The 15,223-nt window shown below is 36.9% G+C and overlaps 1 protein-coding gene across 1 annotated transcript in view; it reads left to right on the forward strand.

Moving 5' to 3' along the window:
• Positions 1–15,223, forward strand: part of DIAPH3 (diaphanous related formin 3) — a 528,414-nt gene that overhangs the window by 107,351 nt on the left and 405,840 nt on the right. Inside the window, exons 4-7 of the mRNA XM_004707907.2 lie at positions 5,440–5,514; positions 5,607–5,676; positions 10,562–10,698; positions 12,439–12,544. Coding sequence (XP_004707964.1) covers positions 5,440–5,514; positions 5,607–5,676; positions 10,562–10,698; positions 12,439–12,544 — 388 coding nt within the window. The remainder of the gene's footprint in view (positions 1–5,439; positions 5,515–5,606; positions 5,677–10,561; positions 10,699–12,438; positions 12,545–15,223) is intronic.

Below are 15,223 nucleotides of genomic sequence, written 5' to 3' on the forward strand. Positions count from 1 at the left end.
TCTTAATATAATGGCATGTTGGCCTAGCATGAAGGAAAACAAGGAGAGGTTTTGTTTGCATTTTTAATGTCTGTCATAATATCTTTTCAGTAAGTACTTTCATCAGCTGCCTTTTCATCTTTTAAAATTTAAGTGTTCCTTTTGGTCTGAAAGGTCTTAGTTGCTTCTCCACTTTCCTTTGTATTTTAAGCTGTCTTGGATAATGTAAGATGTAATCCGGTGAGCAAAAGACTGTTTGTTGCTCCTGCTCTAATTAATTCATTCATAAATTAATTATCACAGAGGAAAAACATTGTAATTAAAAATGATTTGGTATCATGCCTTTTTGCATCCAATAACTTTTGTTTCATAGAAAATTGGTTATTTTGGAGTATACCTAAGAATGGGTCTTTTTTGTCTCTTTTTTCCTTCTGCTTAAGGATCCAAATTTTTCAGTATAAGATAGCATTAGCTGTTGTGTCCAACAATAGTTGATTTGAGACCTTCTGTGGGTTTTACTAGTCTAGTGATAATTGCTACATTATAGCTAGAACTGCCCCTTTGAGTTTTGGAAACAGTAACTGTTTAGGGAAATAGAAAGCCCGTCTTTCTCCCATGGGCTGGTAATTTCAAAAGGTGGACCTTTGGATCACAGCCCAATGAGTAACCACTATGAATGAGAACAGACTCAATAGCAGTGAATAGTATTTTTAGAATAGTTAATGTTTGCTAATTCCTCAGATCAGAAGACTTCCTGATCTAAGAGGATCACGATGCTCCCTCTAGATTACTGTGCTTCCTGAATTTTATCACGGGCCATATCATAAGCAAATTAAGTTCAGCATAGCCCTTTTGTTATATTAATTTAAAATGATGCTTTGTGTAGCTTGATATACTGCAGTTTTATGAATAGTAACTTCTTGGTTTTCCAGAATGATTGAATATGAAAGCAGGACTAATCCTAAACTATTTATATTGGCTTTAAAATATCTTTAGAGGTATATTTTTGAATACAGAAATTGTTTAAATGTACTTCACACAGAACTTTGAAACCCCATGAAGTACTAGCAGAGGAGTGCTTGATGAAAAGCACCGCTTGCCGCATGTCCCTGTACCAGTCCCAGGAAAAGTCTCGCTGACTGCTTCGGTGTGTGGATTCTAAGCTTCCCTGCTGCATGTGCAATAGGAACAACTACAGAACAGGAAGCCAGCCAGCCTGGCAGATACGTGGGTGGCTGTCGGTGTTTTTATGAAACATGAAAGCAAGATTTGAAAAGCCTACTGGTAACCTGTCTGTAGCTGATAGGGCCGAATAAACCCGTTCACTTTGAAATTGTGTCAGGGTTTGAAAACACCAACTTTTGTTTAACTTTCCTATCTCATCCTTAACGATAATGGTGATTTTCAGTCTTCCCCTCCAGGAGGGCATCTTCCCGTGGAAGTGTACTCTTGACTTTGGTATTCCAGAGCTCTTGCCGAATCCGTCCAATGGACGGCTGATCGAAATGGCACATACCTTTTTCTATTTCTTTCTTGCAAGATCAGACATTACACACTTCTGTAGGTGTTTTCAGTTGTGTTCAGGATTGGAGGACAGCTTGCACTGTGCAGACGAGACAACCTTGCTTGAAACACATGCTGATGATAGATCAAGGACTGCAGCCTGAAGTGCACAAAGAAAACCCAAATCCCCACCAAAGGCCCGATAAGGAGCAGAATGGTAGACGGAGAGAGGCTTGAAGATTTTTTAACAGAATTAATTGTGATTGCCCTCCTGCTGGGTCTAAAATAAGCCATCTCAGAAGCAGGAAGTAGGATCTTCCTACCAGCAAGAGAGGAGAGCCAGACAAGAGGAGGGTGTCTTTTTAGCATTTCACTCTTTGGAGGCTACCCATACACGACACACACGTAGGTACAAACAAACACATTTATTAAAAAAAATATACTCTTATTTATCCTTGTACTTTTTAGTAGTATATTTCCTCTTACATTTTGGAAGATAACATACTGCCAATGTGTTCTTTGTTGACCTATGTTTTCAAATCACCCCTGAGGAATGTGTTCATGTTGAGCCAGGCAGTTTAATTACAATCAAGGTGAACATTTATTTAGTGACAGTGATGGATAATACTATGATCCAATCAGTGAGCTTATGGAATACTTTGGTCAATATGGAAATAATGTCTCTTTAGAGAGTATTCATTAAAAAGTGGAGGTATGAGTGTATGTTGTTTTACATGATCACTGCACTTTGAAAGTTAGGAAATTCTTACCATTAATACATGCATCTGAACTTTGGAAAATTGATTCCTATCCCAAAAATGAAACTCACAACTATTGAGGCCATGGAGATTTACAGCAACCCCACAGGACAGGGAAGAACTGCCCTTAAGAGTTTCTAAGACTGTAATGGTTTATTAGACTAGAAAGCCTCCTATTTTTCCTTCGAAGCTGCTGGTGGTTTCAAACTGCTGGCATTGCAGTTATCAACCCAATGCAAAACCAACCCTTAACCAGGGCTCCTTTCATTTCTTAAAGCATTCCTTTCCTCCTGCTTTTCATATTTTGACCTGTTTTAGTGAGTAGTTGCTTTCTTTATGCAAGTATGAGTCTCCTTTTCTTAGATCTTCACTTACTTGCTCAACTGGCCTTTGGAGCTAACTGAGACTCACTTCCATTGATTCGATTCGGAATCATGTGGACCCTGTAAGACAGGATATCACTGCTACTGTGGGTTTCTGAGACTGTAACTCTTTATTGGAGTAGAAAGACTCTTCTTTTTCCTACAGAACAGCAGGTGGATTTGAACTGCTGACCTGTTAGCCACCAAGTATATAATCCCACCACCAGACCTCCTATATTTTATAATAGAGAACATTATACATCACCTCCCTGGAGCATAATGTAATTCTATTGATAGTGTCATTAACTTAGGCAATGGTATAGAATTGAAAACGTTGTTGAGAAAAGGAAATTATGCAAATATATGCTGAATGCATGAATTGTTGGTTTGTACAGATTAAATTTTTAATTGTCTGGGCACACTATTTACATGAACAATGGCAGCTATTGATAGGGAATAACTTTTAGTAACACTCATTTACAAAGACAGAACCATGCCTACCAGACTAATACATGTCATAAGAAAGCAAGAAGAGTATTAAAATAGTAAATATACAGCAGTCCCAGGCCACCATTCCTTGGGCACTCTCAAAGAAAGGGATCTAAACTAAAGTCCAATGGCCACCAATTCCATAGCCTTGAGATAGCAGTCATCTGCTTCTTCTCACACTAGGCCATTTCAACCCCAAGTCCAGGGGAATATTGTCAGTCTCATAAATCTACCATAAGTGAGTTTGAGGGAAAGCACAGTTCGCTTACTAGGATTTCCACATCCAATCCTTATGAAGGATATTGTGTGCCTCCAAAGGACAAAGTCTAAAGTCCTAGTGGTCTATTGCATATGGTGTGGGCGACTAAGGGCTGGACAGAAACTGGATCAAAAGTGTCCAATTAAGGATTTTAAAAGGTCCAGTTAGAATAGACTAGTCGTTTTCTCCCCTTGGGTTCTAAGTGTTGTTAAACATGTTTCCCCAATGGGAGGTTGCTCTATCCAGTTTATCCACCAACAGAAGTGTAATCTCCTTCTTTGAGACACGCTCGAGCCAACCCACTCCCCCACCCCCCTATCTTGACTTGAATTTCTAGTAAGGTTTGCTTAACATTCTGGTAGGAATGGCTGATGATTAGGGGTGACCTTAGCACAATGTGATATCGCAGCCACTGAATGGGCTTTTCCATCTTCCCATATTTGAGAAATTGACTTCAGCTAAGGTGAGGTCTCCTCTGTCGAGGTATTTTTGGGAGATGCAGTTCGGTTAAAATGCAGTGCCTTATCATTTGATCTCACATTTGACCCATTTTTAAGTTTTTTGGTTTTTAATATTTTTTGATTCTTGACTGAGGTGTTCCTGTGTTTTATCTGGTCTTTATTGTTCAGATTTTTCTTTGTATGCTCTGTTTGTATTTTATGTGATTTTCTGTATATTCAGTCCAGGGTAGGTAGATCTATAAAGACAATAACTGGACTAATAATTGCCTAGGGGCTTGGCAGGAGAGAATGGGGGGAAATGAGCTAACAACAGTGAGCACAAGAAGAAAATGTTCTGAAATTGATTACAGTGATGATTGCACAAATCTTAATATGATTGAACAATTAAATTGCATGATGTGTGAATTATATCCCAATAAAAATATAATAAGAAAATAATAAGGACAAGAATAAAGAAAATATTTTTAAAATGATTGTGGTGATGATTTACAACTCTTATTAATATATTTTAACTACTAGGTTGTATGGAACATGAATTCTATGCCAGTAAAACTTCTAAGAAAAAGGGGAAAAAATGGCAAGAGAGAATAAAATGATAAAAAAATTTTTTATTAAAGCTGTACACATAAAGGGGTGCTATGTTGACTGACTTCACTTAACATCATGGATTCCAGGTCCATCCCTGTCATGAGGTATTTTTCAGGCATGCAGAGTATTCCACTGTGTGTATGTACCAGTTTCTTTATCCATTGTTCCATTGATGGGCATTTGGGCTCTTTCCAGCTTCCTGCGATTATGAACTGTGCTGTAATGAACAGGGGATAGCATACATCTGTTCTCTAGTTCTTATTATCAAAAAACAAGTTGATATTATTGAGGTATATGCCCCGTATAGTCTTAACTAATTATATGGTATTTCTGTTCCCATTTGTTTTAAGTAGTACCATATCACTTTCCACAATGGTTGTACATATTTACAAGCCAACCAGCAGTGTATAGGAGTTCCATTGTCCTATGTATCTATCATTGTTAGTACCAGGCTGTTTTGACTTCTGTGGTTGTATAGTAGGTTTTCAGGTTAGATAATGCAAGGCCTCCTATGTTGTTCTTTTTGAGAAGGTCTTAGCTTATCCTGGTCCTCTTTCCTTTCCCTATGAAATTGGTAATTAGTTTTTCCATTTCTTCGGAGAATGAAGTTGGGGTTTGAATTGGAATTGTGTTGTATTTGTAGATAGTTTGCTTTAGGTAGTATTAATATTTCACAATATTAGGTCTTCCGATCCATGAACATGAAGCATTCTTCCATTTGTATAGGTCTCTTGGTTTCTTGTAATAATATTCTGTAATTTTCTTTGTTACACTACCTCTTTTAACGGCTTACTGTGAAACAAATGAAGAGCACTGATTTTGTGTCATGCTAGAGCAAAGATCCTAATAAATCTCGTTTGATTAATAAAAACAGGTACTAATGTGGGTCTTCCATGAAAACGAATGTAAAGCCAACTTTCAATAACTGGGGGGTACTTGTGAGTATATTAACAGCCAACAAACATCGTTGTGTTATTCCATACTAGGCTACCTTTAAAACTCTTATAATGTATGGTTACATTTGTTTGTCTTCTTTTCAGTTGGGTGAAAAGCTTTGTTCCTGAGGGAACTGGATTATTAGTGGATATTTTGGAGAGACTGATTAATGGCAAAATGTAAGTAATGCTAAGAATTATTTTTGATTAAGCTGCATTTGCATATCCATTTAGGATTCTTTCATGATACTATATCATTTATGTTAATACAGCCAAGAAAAAGTAGTAAAGAAGAATCAACACAAAGTCATACAGTGTCTAAAGGCCTTGATGAATACCCAGGTATGTATTTGGGTAATTATCTTTGCCCAAATGTTACATGAATAAGAATTTGGTAATTCAGGTTTATTTTTTTTAATACAGGGTTTTTACATTCAGTAAATTGATAAATTGTTTTGCTATTATTTTCAATACACAATGGAAAACAGTGAGTTGTAGTTTTGTAGCAAACCTACTAAAACTTGGAGTTTAATGAACTCCTTTCTGGTGTGTGATTCATTTATATACGCGCACTCTATTTCTCTCTCTCAAATATAATTTCATTCCCTTTTCTTTACTGTCATCAGTTTCCCCCTACCCTTTGCTTCTTCTTTCTCTCCCAAATTCTTTGTCTTTGAAATTTTAGAAGTATGGCATGATTCAGTTTTAAATTATACTTGAATATTAACTATGACCTGCAGTAATATTTATTAATCAAAGAAAGACGTTGTTAAGACTCACTTCTTCTAATCTAGGAATTTAAAATGTAAAATTAAATTAATTTAAATTTACAACAACAGGTCCCCAACATGGAGCCATATGTTTAATACAATTGATCCAGGACCAAATGTAACATGAAGTGTCTGCAGATATTGGTTAGTTAAGGAGTACACAGTTGTAAAAGGACACATTTAAAGGACACGTTTAAGTTTTTCATTGAAGTGAGAGTCACCTGAACCATGTTTTAAAAATTTATTTAAGACACTGTTAATTGCAGAAATTAGCATTATCCCATGCCATGTAAATGCATCTTCTTTAGCTCTAACATCTAAACACATCTACCTCATGATGTGTACAGTAATGATAGCTGTTTTAGCTGCTGTTAGACAGCAGGAGAGGACATTTTACTATGGTGGTGAGATTTTTGTCTTATAGCCAAATGATCTGTGTGTTTCTGATTAGTTGTAATTTATATTTTATCTTCATTCCTATTCTTAAAAAATTAGCCTTTAGAGAATTACACAGTTAAGTGGTGCTAACCAGATTATTAAAATTTTGATATTTCTTTTAGTTGGTTAGTAAATATACTTTCCAGTTATTTTTAGGTTAATTCATTGCTAACGTTTTTAAAGAATTAAATATGGAAAATCTACCTATGTATTGCATATACTTGAGTATAAGCTGAGTTTCCCAGCACATTTTTAATGCATTTTTTGTGGTAAAGTTAGGTGCCTCGGTGGATGTTCAGGTTGGCTTTTACTCGAGTATATACGTACGGATTTTCATAGTTTATGAGTTACATGCTTTTCTTCTTTGCCCCATCAATTAAGATTTTCAGGTTAAACATGTGATGGTAGAAGTCACAAGTGCTTTCTATACTGAAGCCTTGGCACAGTGAGAGCTAGGTATTACATGTATCATGTAGCCTATTACCTTATCTGTTGTAAGCATAAGTGAATAAAGGAAAGAATCAGAAACTAGTGCTGCTTTAGGAGAAGCTTTCTAAAATGAGTTAATGTAAATTGGACATTTTATTACGCTGGGAAGGTGGAGAGTGGAAAAGCGGGAACATCAGTATCACACTAATAGAGCATTTGGATCAGATCATGAATTTGAGAAGAAGATCATGGTTTAAAGCAAGGTGCTGTCTGGAAGATAATACTAGGTTTAGGACTCCATTGAAGTTGAACTTTTTACATGTGTTTATCTTCTAATTAATCCAATCTGACCCATTATCTTTGAATGATATTGCATATAGTTTTTATGTTTGGAATTGCAAAGTATTTCCCTTTGCATTTGGTGGCATTGCCTATGCTACTAAGAAATGAAATAAAGGCCATTTAAATTACTGGTACTTAATAGAAGCAGTAAAATCATGTACTGTTGAGTCGATTCTGACTTGCAATGACCCACATGTGCCGGAGTAGAACTCTAGTTTTTAATAGCTAATGTTTCAGAAATAGTTCTCCAGACCTTTTATTCCGAGGCACCTCTAGGTAGACTTGAAGCTCCAGTGTTTTCAGCATCTAAGCTTGTTAATCATTTGCATCACTGGGAGAGACTCTGCTGGTGCTTATAGTTAGCGTTATAATATCTGAACCCTAAACTTAATAAGACGTCCCATTTTTGGTAAAACTTCTTCCCCCCTCCCCCAAGACTATGTTTCCTGAACTTTATTTGATCAGACCTGTAAGTACATATAGCAGCTCTGATGGCATAGGGGGCTGTGCACTTAGGTGGTAACGATGAGGTCCATGGTTCAAGCTCCATGGGGAAAGATGAGGCTTTCTACTCTTGCAAAGATTCAAGTCTTGGGAAGCTGCCGGCGCAGTGCTACCCTGTCCTCTAGGGTTGCTGAGAGTCAACATTGACTCGATATGGCAGTGAGTTTGAGGCTTACGTATTTGTAAAAAAATCACTGTAAATTGTGTTGAACTGGAACTATGCCATCTTAAAGATTAAATGATGAAAAATTGGTACTAATGTAGGCCCAAGGGAAAAAAAGGGTTACTTTATTTGGTACCAAAATGTAATTGTATAATTAATCAGCGAGCAAATTTGATAATATTGTAGAAGGTAATTTTTTTAATAACACTTAGTACTAAATAAATGGAAGAGGATTTTGGAGATTAAGGGAGAAGAACAATGAAAAGGCAGTTGACTTTAATTAGAAGGTAATGAGAACAAAGGCTTCATTTAGTCGACTAACTTTTTGTGGGTGAAGTATGTGCCCACTTAGCCACATAGTCTCTGCTATTTAGCTTACCATGGGTAGCTGCTCAGCCCTAGACTTCATGTGTGGATTCAAATTTTGGGTCGCATACCCAGGGTTGTAGGAGATCCACCCTCTCCTGCGTAAACATCTTCAAGTCCCCGGAGTTCCATTTATTAGGTAATAATAGCATCATGCAGAATGTAAGTGCATCCTGGCATTGGACTTTGTTTAGAACAGGCAGGCTATTACATTAACTTGATATTCAGAGAGATACACCCTTAGATCTTCCAAATTTTGTCACCACCTCTGTAAACTATAGTGTTCATCATTTAATGCATGCTGATGCCAGCCTTGGTAAGTTAGCCATTTCTTACAAAGGGTCATATGTTTTTGTGAATATGTTTTATCTTGGGTTTTATATGGCTGAAGGTGAGTAATATTATACAGTATTAGCAATTCTGACTTCAGTTACAGATACTAAGTAGTGGTAATCTGGGTTAATTCTGCACAACACTTTGATACATTAGGAAAACCATGGATTATTGTCTATGGTGGATTTATGGGATCTGAGCCGGGGAGGTGTGGCATTAGATAATAGTCAAAAACTATGAAAAAAAGTATGTTCCGGGTTGCAGGCTTGACAGAGAAGGTAGGGAATATCACTTGGGATGGGATGAAAGGGAAATTCTAGAGACATTGTAATCAATCCTCTGCTGTAGTAGAATAGTCAGCCCTTTGGTACTTGGTAATCATTGACTGATTGACTTTGTGAATTGGATCTAAATCGTACTTTATGGGCCACTGACAACTCCCTGGAAAGATAATCGAGACATATTTTAGTGTCTGGCCCAATGCCTGCTTTTTCATTGTTTCTAGTTATGAAAGAGCCTAGGGCATCACAAAATAAACATTTCCTGGCTGGCTTAGCTGTCTGTTTAAAAAATTTCCCCTGTAACCAAAAGGCAGAATTATCTCCAAAAATTATTACCTGGGGTCCTTGACCCTTTTACATATACTTTGTCCATTGCTTCATTGTGTTCCCTAGAGAGTGGTTTATAGTAAAAATATTTCATTATAGTGTGTATGATTCTTTACTTGTATGTCATACACTTATGTGTCATTTACTTATATGTAATATAGTAATTCATAAGTAGGATTTTCCAACTCTCAAAGCATTTTGGTCTTGTCATAGATTTAATTTTGATATTTATTATTTTGTACTGATTTTGAGTTTAAATCAGAATCCCTAGGTCTGTAATTAGAATTAAGGTAAGTTTTAATGCTTAGAAGTAGCTTGTATAAGACTAACCAAATTTTTGACACTTAAGAATGATCATCTAGGTAGGTAAATAGTATCATACTATCTTCTTTTCCTCATTCATCTTATTTGATACTTATCTTTTATAGATTGTAACCGGTCCCTAAGAGAGATATACATCTTTAAATTAACACAATCCTTTATCTTATTGGCAGTATCCCAAATTCTATCCCAAATTGTCCCCCTTATATAATAGAGTATATACAACTGCATTGTCTTCCTCATCACACGCACATTATGCTGATTGGAGTAAGTAAACTCATGATGGCCATTTCTATGTGGTATTTGCTTCTAACCTCCTTCACATTTTACACATTTATGCACCATGTGTATAGGTAGGCCTGCACTGTCTATTCCATGTTGTCTAAAGTGACTATTGCATTCCTGAAATGTGGCTTATTGGGGTTGTCCTATAAGTATAAAAATATATTGATCATATGTTGGTTAATGTTATTAATCCAAATTTTATTAACAGGTTTTCTAACCTGTTGCTTAGAAATTTAAAATCATATATCAGTGAACTTACTAATGGCAATATTTCTGTGACCCAAACTCTTACTCTAGGAAGAAGACCTTCAGTGTGTGGTCTAATAGCTGTTTTGTCTGCTCTTAGTGGGAAGTCCCAACGTTTCTCACCATTGCTCCCTTTCCCGAGTTGGCCGCATCTATGAACAATTATCAGCTGTAGCCGGTCCAGATAATTTTGGGGGTTATGTGCAGATGACTTATTCTCATACACACTTCTTGATGTAAAGTGAATAGTTTTATGGATTGTTTAAGGGTGTTATACGCTCTTTATATTTTTAGGTATGACTAAAGGTAAACAAACAAAAAAGTATGATCTTTTAAGTATTTTTTTAGTGACTACCTTTCCTTCAAGGCATTGTTTTTCTAACTTTTAACATTTAGTCTCTTATATTTCCAAAAAATTATAGTATGGGTTGGAAAGAATTATGAGTGAAGAGAGGAGTCTTCCTTTACTGACCAAAGCCCTGGATCCTGGGCATCCGCTCATGATGACAGACGTGGTTAAAATGCTGTCGGCGATATGTATTGTAGGGGAAGAAAGCATGTAAGTGTTCTCAATTTATTTTTCTGTCTACAAACTCATTTAATACAGGTTGATACTACTAATGGTTTTTGTTACCAACTTTAGAGATCGAACTTAACTTTAAGTGAATTTTAAAGTAGATTTTAGAATTAGATTTTGATTCTTGATAGATTCTTAGCAGGACACAAATATTTGAATGATTTCTTGCTTTGAGGTTGCCCGATAATTGACAACCTAAGATGACCACATTTTTTATATTTTCATATTTTTGTTGCTTTTTGTGGCTTGTCTTAGTCCTGCAGACATAGTTTTGTTTTAGTGAATGAGCATGTTTAAAATATTTGCTTCGTTTCTGACCCTCATTACTTTAGTAAACAGTATTCAGTTAGTTACTTGACTTTTTAACTTCTATAAGTGAAAACCATGCATTTTAGTCTAAAAGTCTGTCATATACTTATAGTTTTCTCAATAGTGTTTAAATTCTATACTATTGGCTAGATTAATGATTCTATATAGAATTACATAATGTCTCATGGAGGTTACTTAAATTATTTTCAATAAGCTGATAATGCTGCCTCTAAAGTGGACCAGGTACACACACATACACACACACATACATACATACATACATACATACATGCTTATGTATTTGAGCTTGTACTTAGTCCTAAGCCCTAACCTTATGTATTGTGGGGTCCACAATGGGCTGCTAACCTCAAGGCCAGCAGTTTGAGTGCACAAGCTACTTTGTGGGAGAAAGATGAAACTGTCTACTCTTTTTAAAGGGTTACAGCCTCAAATCTACAAGGGCAGTTCTACTGTGTCTTAGAGCAGTGGTTCTCAGCCTTCCTAATGCCGTGACCCTTTCATATGGCTCCTCATGTGGTGGTGACCCCCCAACCAAAAAATTATTTTCATTCCTACTTCATAGTTATAATTTTGCTACTGTTATGAATCGGGCAACCCCTGTGAAAGGGTCCTTTGGCCCCCAAAGAGAACCGCTGGTCCTTTGACCCCCAAAGAGACCCTAGAGGGTCTTTGTGAGTCGGAATTGACAAGATGACAATGAGTTGGTTTTGTTGTTGTTGATAGTGAATGGCTGATAATATAAAGAACATTTGACAATGAAGAAAGATTATGCAAAAGTATTTGCTTTACATTGACTATGAGAATAGTTCACAACTATTCTTTGAAAGATAACTATAATTTTTTGCAGCTATTATATTTATAACATTTCACTAGCTTTGGGCTGCCATAACTTCCTAAACTAGAATGGAAGGTGGAGTGTTGCAGCAAAGAGCATTATTTTAGGACTTAATAGACAGATAGTCTGGTTGGTTTCAAAGCTTTGCTCTACCATTTAGTAGATATAGGACCTTGGCCAAGTTGCTTAGTTTTTTTCTGCCTTGCGTTCAAATATGATATTTTAATAGAACCTACTTCTTAGATTTATTATATGCATTAACATGATTTAATATTTATAAAGTAATTAGAGTAGTATGTGGCTTGTGATAAGCACTATATAAATGTTTTCTAAATAAACATCCTCATAGTACTGTTGTGAGGATTAAGTGAATTAAGTGGATTAAAATGAATCAAATGTAGAGCCCTGCGCATGTCATGTGCTCAATAAACTACTTCTGCAATATTATTAGTTGCCTATCTGTACTTTGTTCTTGGGGCAGAGGCAGGTTGTAGTATTATGGCATTTGTGTTATTTGCTACTTTCAGTTTAATTAATGACTTAATAATATCCAATAGCCTTGAAGAAGTTTTGGAAGCTTTAACATCATCTGGAGAAGAAAGGATGATGGACCGATTTCTTCCTATTGTAGAAGGTCTTCGGCATACTTCAATTCAGCTACAAGTAAGTATATATATAGAAATGTATATTTAAGTGGAATTGCATATTGTGTATTGCTTTTTAACTGCTTTGTCACTGGATGGTTTTAAAATACAGTATTATGAAACGTGTGTGACATTTATGTAATATTCTTTTATATCACTATGACGGAAGAGTTCCAATTGATGCTGTGAGTTGCTCGCAGACGGAGAGTGACTTCGAATGTCACGTGTGTGCAGAGGAGAATTGGTGTGGGGTTTTCAGGCTGTGACCTTTCAGAAGTGGCCAGTAGCAGGCATGTCTTCTCAAGTGCTGTTGGGTGGGCTGGAACCACGAACCTTTCAGCTTCCAGTCAAGTGCTTAACTATTTGCACCACCTAGAGAATCCCAAAGGGACCCTGATGGAGTACAGTAGAACCCTGGACCTTGACGCTAATCTGTTCTAGAAAGAATGTCGAGATGCGATGCAGTCAAGTCTCGATTCAATTTTTCCCATAAGAAATAACTGAAAATGTGTTAATTTGTTCTCGACCAACAAGTTTTTACCCTAACCTTGCCTTTTGATACAAAACATTACACAGAAATTGCAAAGTAAATTAGGTCAGAATTAAATAATACAATTTAAATAAGAAACACAACATTTAAAAGGTTTTTAACAGTTCGAGTATGGCCCATACCTCGAGATTGATGAAGAGCTGGATCTGTGGACACGGACGTGGAGAGGAGGGATAGAGAGAGAGTCATTGTTTGGAAGGGGAATCCCTTCCATAAAATCATCTGATAGCTGCTTCTCAGGAAGTTTTTCCCTTCTTTGTCTTTTTTCACTAGGACCTGGATGACTTTCTCTGAAAAATAAAAAAATCTGTCGAATGTGGTCTGCTGTTGGCGTTTCCTTAATTGTTTTCTAAAAGGGTTTACTAAATTATCATCAACAATATTGATAACACAATTAACCAGTTCCTTATCATAATGATTCTTTTCAAAAACTTCTTTGTTAAGACCCATGTTTTTTTATCTAAAAACAGACAAAAAGTCACAAAACTAAGAAAATTATAGCAAAACACTTGGAACACAGATGCAAAAGGTTTAAACAACACTAACTAATGCTAAGTGACCAAAACACGAATTACTTTTGTTTACAAAAATCATGTGCATCGGGTCGGGTTCTGATGTTTTGTTCAAGCTCCCATGCACAATTTTCTCGACACTTCATGTCACAATCCAGTTATGTCAAGTACGCATGGTTGAGTCCTGGGGTTCTACCGTAGTGGGTAATGCTTTGGGCTGCTAATTGAAAGGTCAGCAGTTCAAAAGCAACACTGGCCCTGCAGAAGAAGTATGAGGTTTTCTACTCCAGTAATGATTTACAGTCTTGGAAACCCTCACCCCCAGGGGCAGTTCTACTCTGTCCTATGGAGTTTCTATGAGTCGGAATTGACTCAATGGAAGTGAGAGAACCCTAAAACTATCTACAAAATATGTGTACTATCTGTGCTTCTAAAGATTTATAACCTTGGAAATCCACTCTGTCCTAAAGGATCAGTAGGAGTCAATGGGCTCGGTAGCAGTGAGTGTCAGTGTCTGTATCCCCATTCTGTTCCTTTTACATGATGCCGCTTAGAAGTGATTAGCTTTAGGAGGTGCTCTATTATGGTGCGATCTTGTTAACACAACAAAAGAAAACCTCTAATTTCAGACAGAGTCATTTTCATAAATATAATTATTAGGGTTCCAATTCAGTTGGTAGACACAATTGGATCCAAAACAAATGGCATTTAAAGAAAAATTAATATCAGGGGCTGTCAAACTAATATGTATCTTGTTTCTGATAATACGAGACTAGCGTTTGTGACTAACCCTGTTGTGACTTATCTCTGCCAGGAAAAGGCAGAATTGGCAAGCTGATCTTTCGGTCTCTCTCTGTTGCCCAGGTTGATGGTGCCCTGGGACATAGTTGATTATGAGTTGGGCTGCTAACTGAAAGGTTATTTGTTTGAAAACACCATTCACTCCTTGGGAGAAAGATGAGGCTTTCTACTCCTAGTAAGATTACAGTCTTAGAAACCCACAGGGCCAGGTCTACTCTGTCTACAGAGTCGTGCTATGAGTGAGACTGGACTTGAGGGCAGTGACTTGGTTGGTCAGTTGGTGGTTCTTTGGTATTGCCAAGGTCACTGGGTGCTTGGCAAAGGAGTCCTGCTCTCTGGCTGTGCTTGTCACAGGAGGTGTGTGTGCAGTCGGGAATGTGCACTCCATTTCCAACAGGGACCCTGCTCCTAGTTGCCTAGTTCCCCTTCTTTCCCGTCTTTAATCCCCTTCTTCTTTTCCTCCTCCTCACTTATTTTTCCGCTCTACTTTTTCCTATCCTTTTCTGCCCTCTCCACCCTTTTTGTTTTCCCTTTCTATTTCCTTTCCTTCTTTCAGTGTTTTCTTTGTTCTTGCCTCTCCTGATTGTGCTTTACCTAATTCCCTTTGCATCTGGCTCCAGGCTTTCTAATTTGTACAGACTAATGAGGAGTACATCTGAAAGAAACTTTGTAGAGAAGAGTTGAACAACTGCTCTATCTGAAATTTGCTCAGCTGTCAACATTTACTTGTGCAATGCTTTTGAAAATTCTTATAGGTGCTTAGATCATAGATCTATGTGCCTATATTTATAAGTTTAGTATTAAGGTAGCAGAGGGACATTGGGCCTCCACTCAA

The sequence above is a fragment of the Echinops telfairi genome, unplaced genomic scaffold (assembly GCF_000313985.2).
Source record: "Echinops telfairi isolate 266 unplaced genomic scaffold, ASM31398v2 ScPeMD7_11;HRSCAF=52, whole genome shotgun sequence".
Taxonomy (NCBI): Eukaryota; Metazoa; Chordata; class Mammalia; order Afrosoricida; family Tenrecidae; genus Echinops; species Echinops telfairi.